Source organism: Diabrotica virgifera, chromosome 5 (assembly GCF_917563875.1).
Source record: "Diabrotica virgifera virgifera chromosome 5, PGI_DIABVI_V3a".
Lineage (NCBI taxonomy): Eukaryota > Metazoa > Arthropoda > Insecta > Coleoptera > Chrysomelidae > Diabrotica > Diabrotica virgifera.
This window is the reverse complement of record NC_065447.1, coordinates 230,743,569-230,759,605: the sequence shown is the minus strand read 5'-3', so window position 1 is coordinate 230,759,605 and position 16,037 is coordinate 230,743,569. Positions and strand designations below refer to the sequence as shown.

Below are 16,037 nucleotides of genomic sequence, written 5' to 3'. Positions count from 1 at the left end.
AAGTCCATAACATGCAGTATCGTTTTCAGCAGTAGGTAGGTATTCATTAATGTTTTAAATATGTACGCAAATTTTCAAATTATTTAAAAATGTCTTTAAATAAAAAGCATTAAATACAAAACCCACTATATTGATACTTAGTTTAGAAAAATAGATATTTTAAAAAATAATACCCTTATTTAAAGTGTGATTCCTGAATTATTAATTTCAAAGTTTTATGTGATTAACATCTTGACGAAAATTATACATAATTTCAAAATTTCACCTTGCATTATTCATAATAGACCCTACATAATACACATTTTTGAGATGAGGTTGTTAAGCAGCTTCTAAAAACAAAAATATACAGGGTTTTTAATTAAAATTAAAGATAATGGACTACGCTAGGCTTGCATGAATCACCCTGTACATTTAAATTTATGTTTAAAAAGCACACATTTTTATATATGAAAATCTACGGGTTCCAGCGTTTTTTTAAATTATTTAAAACAAGGACAGAAATAATTTTATTCCATAAGTGCCTTCTTATATATATACAAGGTGTTTCAGAAAAGGGTAACACGATCTCTAGGATAGGTGAACAATTAAAAAATAATTGGGGTTTGCTTACTAAATAATTTTGGTTTCACGATACAGGGCGTTGAAGAACAAAAAGTTTTACACATTTTTTTCACTATTTTTCCGAAACTACTGGTAACATCGTATATTATTCGTTATACAAAAATTTTTACTAAGCAAAATAAAATGTTGAAATTAGAAATATGTTATTTTATTTTAAGCTTTTATTAAAAAAGATAAAATAGAAGAATGCATGACAAGAACAATAAAGAATGAAACCAAAAATGTATGTAAGGATGGGGCCAAGTAGGAAAAATGTAAATGTAAATTAAATGCAAATGTAAAATTAATAATAAAATATTATTATTGTAAGTTTTGAATATATTTCATGTCATGGGACATGAAATTACGAGTGGCAGGGATAACCAGACACATGAACTGAATAGAAGAATCGTTCTTGGGTGGGCAGCATTTGGAAAACTGAGAGAAACTTTTAAAAGTGAGTTGCCCACATGCCTAAAGAGAAAGGTATTTGATCAGTGCGTCCTCCCAGTCTTGACGTACGGATCAGAAACACTTATTAACTAAAGCCTCGGCTACCAAACTAAGAGTAACGCAGAGAAGAATGGAGCGCTCAATGTTAGGAATAACTCTGCAAGACAAAATCAAAAACGAAGAAATCAGAAGAAGAACAAAGGTGACTGACGTCATCGAAAGGCTAGCTAGGTTGAAGTGGAGATGGGCAGGACACATTGCCAGAATGACAGATGGGAGATGGACAAAAAGGTTATTGGAATGGAGGTCAAGCGAAGACAAGAGAAACGTCGGTCGACCGCCTACAAGATGGACTGACGACTTAAGAAAGCTAAATAAAAACTGGATGAGAGCGGCGCAGGATAGACGTGGTTGGAAACGAGGGGAGGAGGCCTATGTTCAGCCGCGGACATTTAAGGCTGAATGATGATTGTAAGTTTTTTATTATTACCTCAAATGCCATTAAAATAATAACAAAGTTCTTTTACCGAGTTTCCGGTACTTTTCGCAACCTCGTTTTCCATTTAGGTTAAAATGGCCACTTGGGTGTTACGTAACGTTTAGGTAGGGGGAGGGGGGTACAGAAAAACGTTACGGTGCGTTACATGGGGGGAGGGGGGTCAAAAATCCTCAAAAATTGCGTTACGTAATACTTGAACGCTCCCTTTTCATCGATTGTCATTTGTTTCGAGATTCTGTCAAATGTCGTATAATCCGTGTATAATATTAATATACACGGATTATACGACATATGACAGAAGCTCCAAACAAATGACTGTGAATGAAAAGCCCTATTCCGACAGGCCAAAATCCCGATATGCAACAATTCTCGCATAAGCAAAAATCCCGACCACTAAATGTTGAATATTTATTGTTTCCTTTTCAAATGCAATAACAAATCATATTATAGAGTATTGAAATTGAAAAATTAATTACTTACTAATAAGTACGGGTACTAATTATTATGTATTTTAAAAGAAAAAAAATCATTAAACACTTCATTTTATAATATAAAAGCTATACTTACTGAAATGGAAGGTTGTAAATTTTGTAAGTGACGTGATAATATCTATTATATGAAAGTAAACTTCAATTCAGGATTTGATTATACATTATATACATATATGTATTATTGGACTATATATTCTCAAAAAAAAATAATATAATTCATATACACATGTTAGAAATTTTATTTAGAAAATTAGTTCATATTAAATGGTAAATACTTATGGCCATAAACAAAAAACCAGAAATAAATGTAATTATATGTTAAAAAGGAACTTATCATGCAAACCTGTCGGGATACTGGCGTGTCGGGATTTTGGCCTGTAGGGATTCTGGCGTATCGGTATTTTGGCCGTCGGGATTTTGGCTGTCGGGATTTTGGGGTAAACCCAATAGAGATAAAGGTAAAGAGAATTATGATACCATTTGACAAAATTATGACAGATCCAAAAAGCAGATAATGTAGAATATATACTTAGTGCTGGTGAACTAAAAACAACTCATGTAACATACAACAATATATAAATCTGTATATAAAAAATAAAAGCAGTGTTATTTATTAATTACCAATTTATTTATTTAAAAACTTACAAGATGTTCAATGTTTATAGCATAAGAAACTGTAGTCTAAATTCTGTCGCACTTCACCAGTCTTTTCGCCTCGCTGTTCAACAAGTTGTAGATAACTTTCACCAATTCCATGTTCACATCGCAGTTGTTGTCATCGGTTCCAGATCTCTTACCCCAGTTGGGGGTGAAATTAACTTGAGCCAAACACAAGCCCAAGAAAAAAGTGAACACAAAAATAACGATGAAGTTTTTTGCTTCCATTTTTGGTGTGGACGTTATAAAACTGTGGAATGTTTCTAGAGTGATACTGTTTGATGAGTGAGTGCTTTCCTTGAAGATTTTGGTAGTTTTATACATAATACGTTCACCCACATTAATCAATGGAAATAATTAAAGAAGCCAGAAAAATTCTTATTTGTGAAGTTCTGAATAACATCGTCATGATGTGCGCGTTTAACCTTTTCCATGAATAAATTATTTTTATCTTGTACGAAAAGTACACTGAGAGTTAAAAAAATGTTAAGATTTTTTAATATCATATGCAAATGAAAAGATATTAATTTAAAGCACCTGGAAAACACAAATAACAGTGTAAATCCTGAAGAATAGAGGAAAACTTGTAAGACGCCAGAAAGCAGGGCAACAGTATACCGGGACCAAATCTGGGAAGAGAATAAAAAATTATCCAGGATTGAACTGATACCAGAGGATAGCGATCCATAATGATTTTCATCAAAGCTATCCAAGGAAAAAAATTATTTCATTGGTTTATAAATTAATTTTGAATAACATTGTAAAAAATTATTATTACCAAAATTGAAGATAATAAAAAAATGAATATACTCCTTACTTGAAAAACCTTTTTAGTCCGAGTAATGAAGCTTAAAATAGGACAAAACCTCGCAATATTGATAGAATAGATCGATTTGCTTGAAAATTTGAGAATAAGTAGAGGATAGTCCAAGGATCAAAATCTATATCATGCCAGAAGGCGCTTTTACCATGGGGGTGGTTGCCACCCCATCTTGGGGGGTGGAAATATTTATTACATTTTGACCACAAGAGTTAGTAAAACATTCATTATAAGCAAAAAACGTTATATACATTTTTTTGATAAAATTAATAGTTTTCGATTTATTCGCAATCGAAAGTGTTAGTTTTATATTGAAAAAATCTATGTTTTTAATCAGTTTTCTGCTAATAAATCAAACAGTTTTCGTTTTATCAAAACAACTTTACTCAACAAAAATGTACCTTTTGAAAAAATAAACAAAACCGTTTTTTTTTTATTTTCTTTAAGACCAACAGTAATCGAGCTATACTTTATTATATGTTGGCTCTTCTTCGTCAAATGCTATATATTGTAGTTTCAAAGTCAAAGGACGGGAAAACTATGCATTATTCTAGGATAACTTATTCAAACTAATTTAAAGTATTTAAAAATATATCTCCAGAGATAAAAAAATTTCTAGCTAAAAAAAGTAAGTGAAAAGTATAATGAAAAGGATGGCAGTCCCTATTTTTTTCAGCAAAAAAGTGATCGTAAACAACCCCCTAATCACCACCCTAATTAAAATTTGTCATTGACCTGATTTGATTTTCTTGATTTATATATCGTTGATAGGTTCTAGGAGTTTGATCGGCTTAGTTTAAAAAATGGAGTTAAAAGCGAATACCGAGTTTTTGTAGTTTGGTAAAAATACCCTTTTCTTCAGAATAGAAAGATTAGCATCAGTGATACGAAAAAATATTTAAATATGAAATTGTAGCCTTTTTAATTCCCAAGAACTAGTTTTGCAAAAATTTTTTTACGGCAAAAATTGAGTGATCTATTGACAATTAAAACTTGTAATATCATGCAAAAGGCACCTTTACCAACCCTTTCAATGCCATCTCTTTTTGTGACTGAGAGTTTTAAAAAGATTTAATACCAATAGCCTTATAGATTTGGTTAAAACCTACAAAATTCTTTTTTAACGAACTTCCTAAGATAAAAAATAAAAAAATTACAATTAAAAAATCAATATATTTAAAAAAAAAAGGAGAAATTCAATTGGAAGCATAATAATGTAAGTTATTATTATTATTGCGATGTTTTTAGTCATTAGCCCTATGAATTCTTCTTTACTTATGTATTATTAATAGATTCTAGAAGTTTGACTGGCTTAGAATGGTTAGTTTTTGAAAAACTGAAGTTTAAAGCGAATAACGAATGTTTGCAATTTGGTAAAAACTGCAATTTTTTATCAAACGCTTTTATTTAGTTCAATATTTTGCGTCAAATCTTTATACGTTAATTTGAGTGCCTTTTCTCCAATGCAAATGAATGAAAATTTGCAGACATATGCATTCGCGGGAACAATACACGAATAATCAATAAAAATTATTTTTTATGTTTATTAATTGTTTAAATAAAAAAAAAAACGATTTTAATGGAAAATTCTTAAATTCTCTTGTTTTTTTACAATGTAAAAACTTGAAACTTTTACGGATTGTAGCTAATAGTATAAACTATACATAATTTCACTTTTTACGTTAATTGTTTACGTTATGCTTCATAAATAAACAATAAAGTTTCAAATTTTTTGCCGATTCCCACTACTTTTCATATTAGTACAATGTTTTATACATATTTTAAGAAACATGACGATATTTTTTAATGTTTGAAACGTGTAAGACTAAAAAGTAAAAAATAAAAAAATATGAAAAAAAAAATTTAAGAAACACTTTTCTTTAGTTACGAGTGACTAAAATTAGAAATATTATAAAAAAGTCAACGAAAAAGCAAAAAATACAAAAAACTGAAAAAATCTAACAAATTCGTTAAAGAAAAGCGTGGGGCGAAAACCGTTTATTTGATGAAGACGCGACACGCTTTTCTTTGACGAATGTGTTAGATTGTTTCAATTTTTTGTATTTTTTGCTTTTTGGTTGATTTTTTTATAATATTTTTAATTTTAGTCACTCGTAACTAAAGAAAAGCATTTCTTAATTTTTTTTTCATATTTTTTTATTTTAGAATAGAAAGATTAGCATCAGGGATACGAAAAAATATTTAAATATGAAATTATAGGTAATTTAATTTCCAAGAGTTTTATTTGATAAAATTTGTTCTACGGCAAAAATTGAGTGGATCGTAAATGATTATACCATCGAAAAACATTGATTTTTTAGATATAAAACTAACATTTTCGATAGCGAATAAATCAAAAACTATTAATTTTATCTAAAAAATGTATAGAACATTTTTTGCTTAGAGTGAATGTTTTTATTAACTTTTGCGGTCAAAATATAATAAAAAATTTCCACCCCACGAGATGGGGAGGCAACCACCCCCATAGTAAAAGCGCCTGTCGGCATCATATAGATTTTGACCCATTGACTATCCACTACTTATTCTCAAATTTTCAAGCAAATCGATCCATTCTGTAAAAATTGCGAGGTGAAAAGCTTCGGTTCCTGGACTAATTAAAAGTGTCTTATATGTAGGTGATCGAATGTATAGTTTTTTCGGCTAGTACTTACTCAAATCTAAGTATTCAGATTTGAATAACGGGAAAACGATGCATTTTATAAAATATACTTCTTACTAAACACTTGTCAAAGTACTCAAAAATATCTATTAACTGAGCTCCAGACGATCAAAGCTAAGCAAGTTATGATGAAAAAAGAGAACCCTTTCGAATTTTTTAGGAAGAAGTGAAAAATAAAATATACGCTACATTTCCACAAAAATTAAAATTTATAGTACCTAGTCCCTATAAGAATTTCTTTATTTTAGCGTAAGTAATAACCTCAATAATTTTGACCGTTTAGAAAGCATATTTTCGAAAAAAATATGATTCACAAAAAAATCATAATTTTTCAAAATTCGTACATTTCATTTTCTTTCGATAATAACTTCAATAGTAATCGATATATGTAAAATTCGTAAAAAATGATAGAAAGCCAAATTTTAGTTTTTTCTTTACTAACTATTTTACTTTTTTTAATTATTTTTGTAGGATAACCGAGATAGAAACGGTTAAAACATAAATTTTATTGCGAGAACCATGTAACCGGGGCCCGAATAAGTATTATTATTGCTAAATATATTAAATTACTAACCATAATTATTAAAAGTCTCAGGTAAAGATGTAATTTTTTCATTTACTTCTTCTAAACTTGTTAAACTTTTCTTATTTACAGATGTAAAAAGTCTGTAGCAAGCAGAATGATATCCCCTTGTATCATCAACAGCTTCTGGTAAAATAATATCACTGTATTTTAACCCGCACATTTTTCTAATATTTAATTTTTCTTTTGCAGTTTTCAATGTTTTTTCACTAAATAATTTTACAGCAGTATCTGTATCAACTGTACAGTTTATTTTAAGCACGCACTCTGTTGCCATGTTGAAAACAGTTATATTTTTTGGAATACCTATATATTTATATTCAATACAAACTGCGACTCCGAAATGAGAAAGTATACAATAGAGTCTATTTAGGTACGGATGATAAAAAGTATATATTAATTAATTCTATATTAGTAAAATAATATTTTTATATTATTTCGAAATTTCATTGAATTTTTTAATGTAAACAAAATTCTGTTAGTAAAAACGGAATATTTATTTATTAATAACAGATACAAACAGGTTTCCCTACTTACATGTATCCGTATCTACAATGACAACAGTTTAGTACAACATGCACATAATGTAATAATTCGAGGTAATAGAGACAAAAACGACAGATGTTTACCAGCAAAAACGTTAAAAATAATAATAAAAAAAAACCTCTCTTTATATTATTCATGCAATAGACGTTTAAATAATTGCAAGTTTATTCCAAATAATTCCAGACAAGTGGTTGTTGTTAAATCGTTGTAAATTTGGCACATTTTATTTAGTGGGCTAGAAGTATTTACAAAAAATAATATGTTTCTTGGACGGGTTCTGTGATCCGGGATATAAAATTGTATTTGCCCCAAAAGATCAGGCGAGTCTATTAAGTGATTACATAGTTTATAGAGAAAAATTAAACAACGTTGAAGTCTTCTTTGCTCTAATTTTTTTATATTAAATTCTTTTCTTAATGGTTGATACGAATCATATTCTGGCGATATTTTATGCTTTTTGTAACATAAATATTTAATAAACTTGTTTTGAATTGATTCAATTTGGCGCATGTGACCACTATTTATTAAGTTACTCCAGACAATACTCCCAAATTCTAATTTGCTTCTAACAAATGAATTAAAGAGCCGTTTAATTGAGTCGATATTATGAAATTTATATGTTACACGTTTAATAAGTCCCATCATTTTGTATGATTGAGACATAATATTTTGCACATGTAAGTTGAAACTTAAATTATTTACAAACGTAATACCAAGATCCGTCACTTCATTGACCCTATGTAAGTTATTATTTCCCATATTGTACATAAAATAACTAGGGTTTGCCTGACGACTATATGTCATGATCGTACATTTGTTCAAATTAAAATACAGTTTATTACGTATTGACAAATCATAAATCTCGTTTAAATCGTACTGTAATTGAAAATAATCATTCAAATCTTTAATTTCTCTAAATATTTTTAAATCATCCGCATATAAAAGGCACCGAGATGTAATTAAAGAAGGTAATTCATTCACAAACAGTAAAAATAATAGCGGTCCTAAATTTGAATCTTGTGGTATACCTGATTCCACCAGGAAAACCTCCCATTTATCTCCTTTATATGATACAAATTGCCATCTATCTGTCAAGTATGTTACAAAAAGTTCTAGCAATGAATTGCTTAGCCCAAAGTACAATAATTTTTCTAATAGAATATCATGGTTGACCTTATCGAAGGCTTTGGCGAAATCAGTGTATACCACGTCTACCTGGTTCTTGTTGACTATGACATCATTAATATAATTAGTAAATAATAATAAATTAGCTTCAATAGATTTATTTTTACAAAATCCATATTGTTGTGGGCATATCATTTTCTGTACATGTGCATACATTTTTTCATGTAAGATGTGTTCAAAAATTTTTGCTATACAATTCAAAATTGCAATAGGTCTGTAATTTTCGCAATCATTTCGTGAACCTTTTTTATGGATAGGAGTTACCTTAGTCATTTTAAACAATTTCGGAAAATAATTATTATCTACTATTTTTTGGAAGATAATTATTAGAGGATATGTAACGTATAGTATTTTTACTACAAAAACGTTATTACGTAGGTCAAAATTTTTGACGTAAGAGAACTGTCAAAACATTAGAATGTGACTTTTCATTATTGCCGTGTTTATAATAAACATAGCAATAATGAAAAGTCACATTCTAATGTTTTGACAGTTCTCTTACGTCAAAAATTTTGACCTACGTAATAACGTTTTTGTAGTAAAAATACTATAGTCGCCACATGCTTTAAATATATACCTCGGAATACCATCAGGTCCCGAGGAAAACTTTGGTTTTAATTTTGAAAATGCGTTATGTATATCACGCACTGTAACTTTAGTGAAACCGAGCAAAGGAGAATTATTGTGACTAGAATTAATAAAATTTAAATCGTATGTAGAAGATTTATGGTCATATATAGACTTAAAATAATCAGCAAACTCTTGGGAAATTGTTTTACTGTCAGAAATTATTTCATTGTTTCCATTAATTATATATTCAGTGTCAATACTCGCTTTCTTGTTTCTATTTACCAAATTCCAAAATAAGTTAGGGCTAGTATTGATACTGTTTTCGGCATGATGTATGTATGACTCATGCGCTTCCCTGATCCTATTTTTTAAAAGTGCTCGCAGTCTTTTATATTCAGTTACATGATAAACCGCTACATTTTGCATACCCCTATGAAACTCTTTCTCCCTTTGCAAACGAATAATGTCTGGAGTAAACCACACAGGAAATTTGTTTATTCTACTCTTAGTTCGAAATCTAGGTACACACACCTCAAATATTTCATAAATTTTATGATAAAAATAGTCAACTGCAATGTCAATATCTTGTATACATCCTAAATTATTCCAGCTACAGTTCCTCAATAAATCACACAACATAGGAAAATTGGCTTTTTTAAAATTAAATTGGTTAGTTAGATTATTCATCTCATGATGATTGATTGTTCCTGTCTTTATCATGTTAAATTCTATACTCAAAACTGGATGTTTCTTATCCTCATTTGTAAATGGATAGTTATTTTTACCAACTAAAATATCAATATTACTCAAAATTAGATCTAAGGTTCGCACATCCTCATTCACAATGTTATTGAAAAACTGAAAGTTATACATACTAATTAATTCATGAATCGACAAATATATAAAACACCGGTTACACAAGGTAAATTAAAGTCTCCAAAAACTAAAATAGATGTGTTCATTGTATTATCTATGTACGAAAAAAGATCAACAAAAGCTATATAATCGTTATTGCTCGACTGGAGGGGGGGGGGCAAATATACGTTACTAAGAATTAATTTATTTCCAAATACATCCAATTCAACGAATAGTACCTCTAATTCAGTATTTACTAAGATTTGTTTAGATTTATATTTTTTATGAACTGCAATCAGAACACCTCCGCCTCTTGCCTTACGCGTCCTTACAAGGTTCCTATCGTTTCTATAAACCACATACCTTTCGTCAAACAATTCAGAATCATTAATGTCATTACTTAACCAGGTTTCCGTCAAAGCAATAATATCAAAGGTTTCTATCAACAAACTTTGGTAAAAATGTGTCGTTTTCGTCCTTAAACCTCTCGAATTTTGGTAATAAGCGCTAATTTTCAGTAGTAATAACCCAAGGACATTGATAATTGTTCGAAAAAATTTTATAACAGATTTCGAAAGCTTGTTGCTTGGAAACAGACCGACGCCGTAGGCGGAGGTCTGTTGCCTGTAAGCAACAAGCTTGAGAAAGTTGTTAAAAAATTTTTGAGCATTTATCAATGTTCGAGGGTTATTCGGATAGAAAATTTTTTGCTGATATAAAATTAATAATAATTTCATTAATATTCTCATCAGTATTACAACCAAATCGTGACATTTTGAAATATTGAATATTTGAAATGTCAAAATCGAAATGAAACGAAATGTAGGTATCCATAGCTACATGATTGAGTGAAAACAGCCCATGGGATCTGTTTTCAGTATAATGTTGGTTGTATTCAATCAGATGACCACAAATTAATTGATTTCATTGGATTTCTAATTGAGCAAAAAATTTTCATTAAAAAAACTCTGGAGCTCCATAATTGATTATACAACATTATGACAAAAAACCTAACTAAATACAAAACAAGTTGTTACCATATATAATACCATAATTAAAAATAACGAAAGCAATAATTAATGATCAATCATTAACAAAATGAGGAGTTCCCGAATACATTAAACAACTAAATATTAGTATCTAAATTAGATTAAAATAAAAAAACAGGTCTACCATAAAAAGTGGAAAGATAAATGAAGGTACCAAATAGTTTGTACTAGATACTACGCAGATAATGACCAAACCTCCATCTTGTCACGTTGCCACGTTTACCATTAAGTAGCCGATTTAAAGATCTTGGTGCGACGTAATATTTTTGATACCTCCGTCCTTAATAAAGATTTTGCCATCCCTGGATCATGCATTTTGTTTACTGTATTTTTGTTTTACTGCATTCAGTAGCTGATATTGCGGCTTCGTAAGGTTTTCACTAATAAATATGTGGGTACCGTTTAACAACTTTTTTGAAATCAAAATTTCTTTCTTCTTTAGATAGGATACCATTTCGAGTAAAACAATTCTTGGTTTATTATTATCAACCTCTCTCTTACCCAGTCGATACACATTATTGATATCATTTTCACTTAAGTTCTCGACTTTCATTGTTGAATGGATTAATTCTTTAACCACCCTAGGCAAATTCTCCTGTTCCTGTTCTGGTAACCCATATATTCTGAGAGTATTATTCCGTCTAACCTGCATAATACCATCCAAATAGGCTTCATTTTTTATAATCCTATTGTGATTACTAACAACCCTACTGTCAATTTTATCTACAGTAGTTTTTACACCGAGAGAAAAAAATTCTTGACATAAAGAAACTTTATTAATATTTAAGAAAGATCGACTTGGCATATTGCCTAAGAAATATATCTTTGTATGTAAGATATAATTTTCTAAAATATTTCAAATAGATTTTACTATAGCCAAAGAAATATATTTTAAACATGGTTAAACTATCACTTTCTGGCAAACTTCAAACCCATTTATCAGAAAGAAATTACAATTGATGTTAATTAATTTTATTAGTCATAAAAATATATTTTCTACACATTAGAAAATTATTCTTTCTGAGCAATAATATTTCTTAGTAAGGAATATTATTATTTTACTATAAATAATTAATTTATTTAATGTTAAGAAATATATTTCACAGAGATAAACGTATATTTAGAGTTAAGTTAATATTTCTTGAAAATAAAGTGATATTACATATGGCGAAATAAATCATTGTGTTAAGGTAAAATCATTATTTATTAATAAAACAAGATATAAAACGTTATTATTACATACAAATATTTTCTCCACTCTTAAACCACTGGCTTCTACACAACAATAAAAGGATGGAGAGGCAAATCCAACTTCCTCAAATTTTCCTTCTTTTTAGCACTTTGTACTTATATCAGCAATTCACTAAAACAAAATCGTTATGTAGAAAGAGTAAACTTACTTTAATAAAAAAAAATTATAAAGATGTAGATATTTATTTTGACAAATTTAGGAAATACAAAAAAAAAACAAATACACGGCCCCACATAAGAACTATTAATACTAATAATAATCAATCATATTTAGTTCAAACATGGCATTATTTAACCTACACATATTTGGTTATTTTTTCTTTTTGTTAATGAAATATTAATTATTTATCTGTATAATGTTAAGTCACACAATAAACATTGTTTAGCTAAAACAAGAGGGAAAATACAACCAATGTAAAACATTGAAGCAGACATAATATTATGTAATTTTCTTAATTTTTATAATCTAAAAGAGACAGCATACCTAATCATTAAGAAATTTTATTACGGGAAAGTATTATTAGTTTACATCTAAGTCATTTAATACATATTAACTAATTCACGGTTTTCGGCAATAACATTTCTTAACCATAAACATATATTTCTTTTAGACTAACTGATTTCTTTATCTCAAATAAATTAACAGAAAAAATCCTCAGCGTTGCACCCGCCATGTTTGATATAGCGTTGTATTGTATATTTTTATAGAAGACGATACATTCAAGAAACCTATTATAGTTGATACATAAGTATACACATTTTTAAAAAGTACTTATACATGTATGAAATTTTACCATTTCTGGAAGGCCCCGCAGTTGGTTAATAACTCCTTTCTTAATATTGTTCTGAAGCTATATATTATATCATTCTGTCGCAGCTTTAAATTGTGGCATATTTCCCAGTTAGAATAATAAGATCCTTTATTTCAGAGTCGTCCATCGTTATACCTAAAAAGCATATAAAGATAGTATTATGTTTCTTTTTTAACCATTCGGATACGCAACAATATTATTATTACATCTTAAATTACTCAATTTCCTTTTATTTAATACCTATATATGTACGTACCTTCAAAATATCCGTTAATTTTTAAAGTACACCAATAAATCCAACATCTATCTATATGAACATGAACATATCACGCCATCTTGACAAACACTGACGACTAAATCATAAATAGTTAATCTGCGCAATTCTTTTGTGGAAGAAAATCTCTTTGCAAGTAACATTTCGGCATTAATGACAAAGTTTTTATTTTATAACCACAGTTACTACAGAGGGTATTTCTGAAGAATTATTTCTTGTGGTTTAAAATATTTATTTGATTGCAAGAAAATTTCTTGTTCACAAATATAGATATGGATTAATTTAATATTATATTTCTTATACTGCAAAATATTTGTAGTTTTCAATTTAAGAAATAAAAACTTTAGGATAAGAAAATTAAATGTAACCATTAATGCATTTCTTAGTATTGAAGAAATTATCTGTAAGAAATTATTGAGTTGTGTTTAAAAAACTCGTTTCTTTATATGTGAACCGGTATGTTTAAGTTAATAGGATATGTTAACTTTTAAGAAATATTGCTCAAAGAAATCGGTGTTTTAGGAGAAAAGAAATTGTTCTCTCGGTGTAGGCAAACCAATGTCTCATCAACGTTTATAAGCCTTTCATTAAGATCTTTAACAATTTTGCTGCATACCTTTTCAATTAGCATTTCCAACGTTCTATCATCGGGTAAAGATATGCTTCGGCTACGGGTTCCTTTATCCATTTTTCAAGATGTTCGTAGGTAGATACTAGATGATGTTTTTTCCAACACTGAATTATACCCACCTAAACTTTAGACACTAATGACGGTATAATGTGACTTAATAACAATTTTTGTGAGCATTAAATTAGTAATTTGATTCAAAATATCGGAGCTCACTTTCAGACATTTACACGTGCATGCTGCGTTGCCAATATGTCCAGATACTGGGGGGTGTCCAATAATGGGTACATTTGACATATTCAAATACAATGTTTGCTACATTTCTACGGTGTAACCAGGATGATCCTAAGTGTGGGGGGTAGGGAAGACCTGGGAGACTTTGGACACGAGGAGACAATGGACGCATTCATATTTCCCGCTCTATTAGTAGCACGTTTCTCATATTGCAAGGCGTACCCCAAGAAGCAATTGGACGTAATATTACGACGTCTTAACGTTGGATTAAATGCCCCAACGTTAATACGCGACGTTGCGCCGACGGTCAGAAAACCGCTATTTGCACCTATAGTCCTGTCGCCAGGGGGGGTACAACGGCCTCCTTAATTCAGATGGACTTACCCAAGTTTATTTTATGTATTTTTACCAGTAGAACATGAATTTTTTGGGTAACAGTCGATCCGGATGTCGATAAGATTGTTATAAACCAAGAACTTGAGGAATTACATAACAGCGATTTCTCGCAAAACAAAACATCTTTTTGTATTTTTTGGGTCATTTTAAGCAAAAAATATTTCCACAAGTTTTTTCGTAGAATGCATAGTTTTCGAGATAACCGCGGTTGAACTTTCAAAAAATCGAAAAATTGCAATTTTTGAACCCGAATAACTTTTGATTAAAAAACAAAGTAGCAATTCTGCTTACCGCATTTGAAAGTTTAAGTCAAATTATATCGGTTTTGATTATTTGCATTGCTAAAAATTAATTTTTTTATTGTTAAACTAATCTATAAACACATAGTGTTTCCCGTGCCTAATACATGCGTTTTAAAGCGTGCTACGTAGAAATTGCCTCGCTTGCACTCGTAGCTACTCTACCTACTCGTTCGATTTTAAATGAGAAATCATTGAAAACATCACTCACATACTAGGTTTTTATAGCTTTGTTTAACAATAAAATAATAAATTTCTAGCAATGCAAATAATCAAAACCGATATAATTTGACTTAAACTTTCAAATGCGGTAAGCAGAATTGCTACTTTATTTTTTAATCAAAAGTTATTCGGGTTCAAAAATTACAATTTCTCGATTTTTTGAAAGTTCAACCGCGGTTATCTCGAAAACTATGCATTCTACGAAAAAACTTGTAGGAATATTTTTTACTTAAAATGAGCCAAAAAATATGAAAAATGTTTTGTTTTGCGAGAAATCGCTGTTATGTAATTCCTCAAGTTCTTTGTCTATAACAATCTTATCGACATCCGGATCAACTGTTACCCAAAAAGTTCGTATTCTGCGGGTCAAAATATATAAAAAAAACTTGGGTAAGTCCATCTGAATTAAGGAGGCCGTTGTACCCCCCCCCCCCCGGCGACAGGACTACTAAGTAGGTTCCTACTCTATTCAGAATATAACCTAAGTGACTTGTATAATTATTTTATTAATCATCTGCCTCATTGCATAATTCGGTCGAAAATTTACAAACGCAAGGAAGTGTACTGTTAAACTAGGTATAAAAATTGCTAAAACTGAAAGCGCCTCAGAAATTTACAGGTTAAATCGAAAAAACGGTAAAAATAGAAATAACCATCGTAATTAAAAAAACATATTATGTCTAGACCCATACAAAATTATCCTTGATTTATATATAAACAAAATTCGTTAATTAGAATCAAATATTCATTAAAATCTAGCAAAAAAATTGCCAAACATTATGTTTCAAAAAATGGCTGAACCATGGCGAACTTTCATTAATGGCTGATTTGACTCGCGACCTAAATTGCACTACATTTTAACTGATTTGGATAAGGACACCCCCTGCCGACCTTTAGTATACTCTGTGAGCACGTACGTAGAGGGGATATTTA

General features: G+C 29.7%; 2 protein-coding genes across 2 annotated transcripts in view; both read right to left on the bottom strand.

The window, feature by feature from the left end:
- Positions 1-16,037, bottom strand: part of LOC114327176 (chitin synthase chs-2) — a 366,281-nt gene that overhangs the window by 178,702 nt on the left and 171,542 nt on the right. The gene's annotated exons all lie outside the window — the stretch shown is intronic.
- On the bottom strand, positions 2,650-3,002 carry LOC126884706 (hypertrehalosaemic prohormone-like). Its single transcript, XM_050650827.1, has one exon. The coding sequence runs from the start codon at positions 2,926-2,928 to the stop codon at positions 2,725-2,727; it is 204 nt and encodes a 67-aa protein (XP_050506784.1). The 5' UTR covers positions 2,929-3,002; the 3' UTR covers positions 2,650-2,724.

Coding starts and splice junctions, on each gene's coding strand:
- LOC126884706 (XM_050650827.1), bottom strand. CDS start 2,928: ATGGAAGCAAAAAACTTCATCGTTATTTTTGTGTTCACTTTTTTCTTG.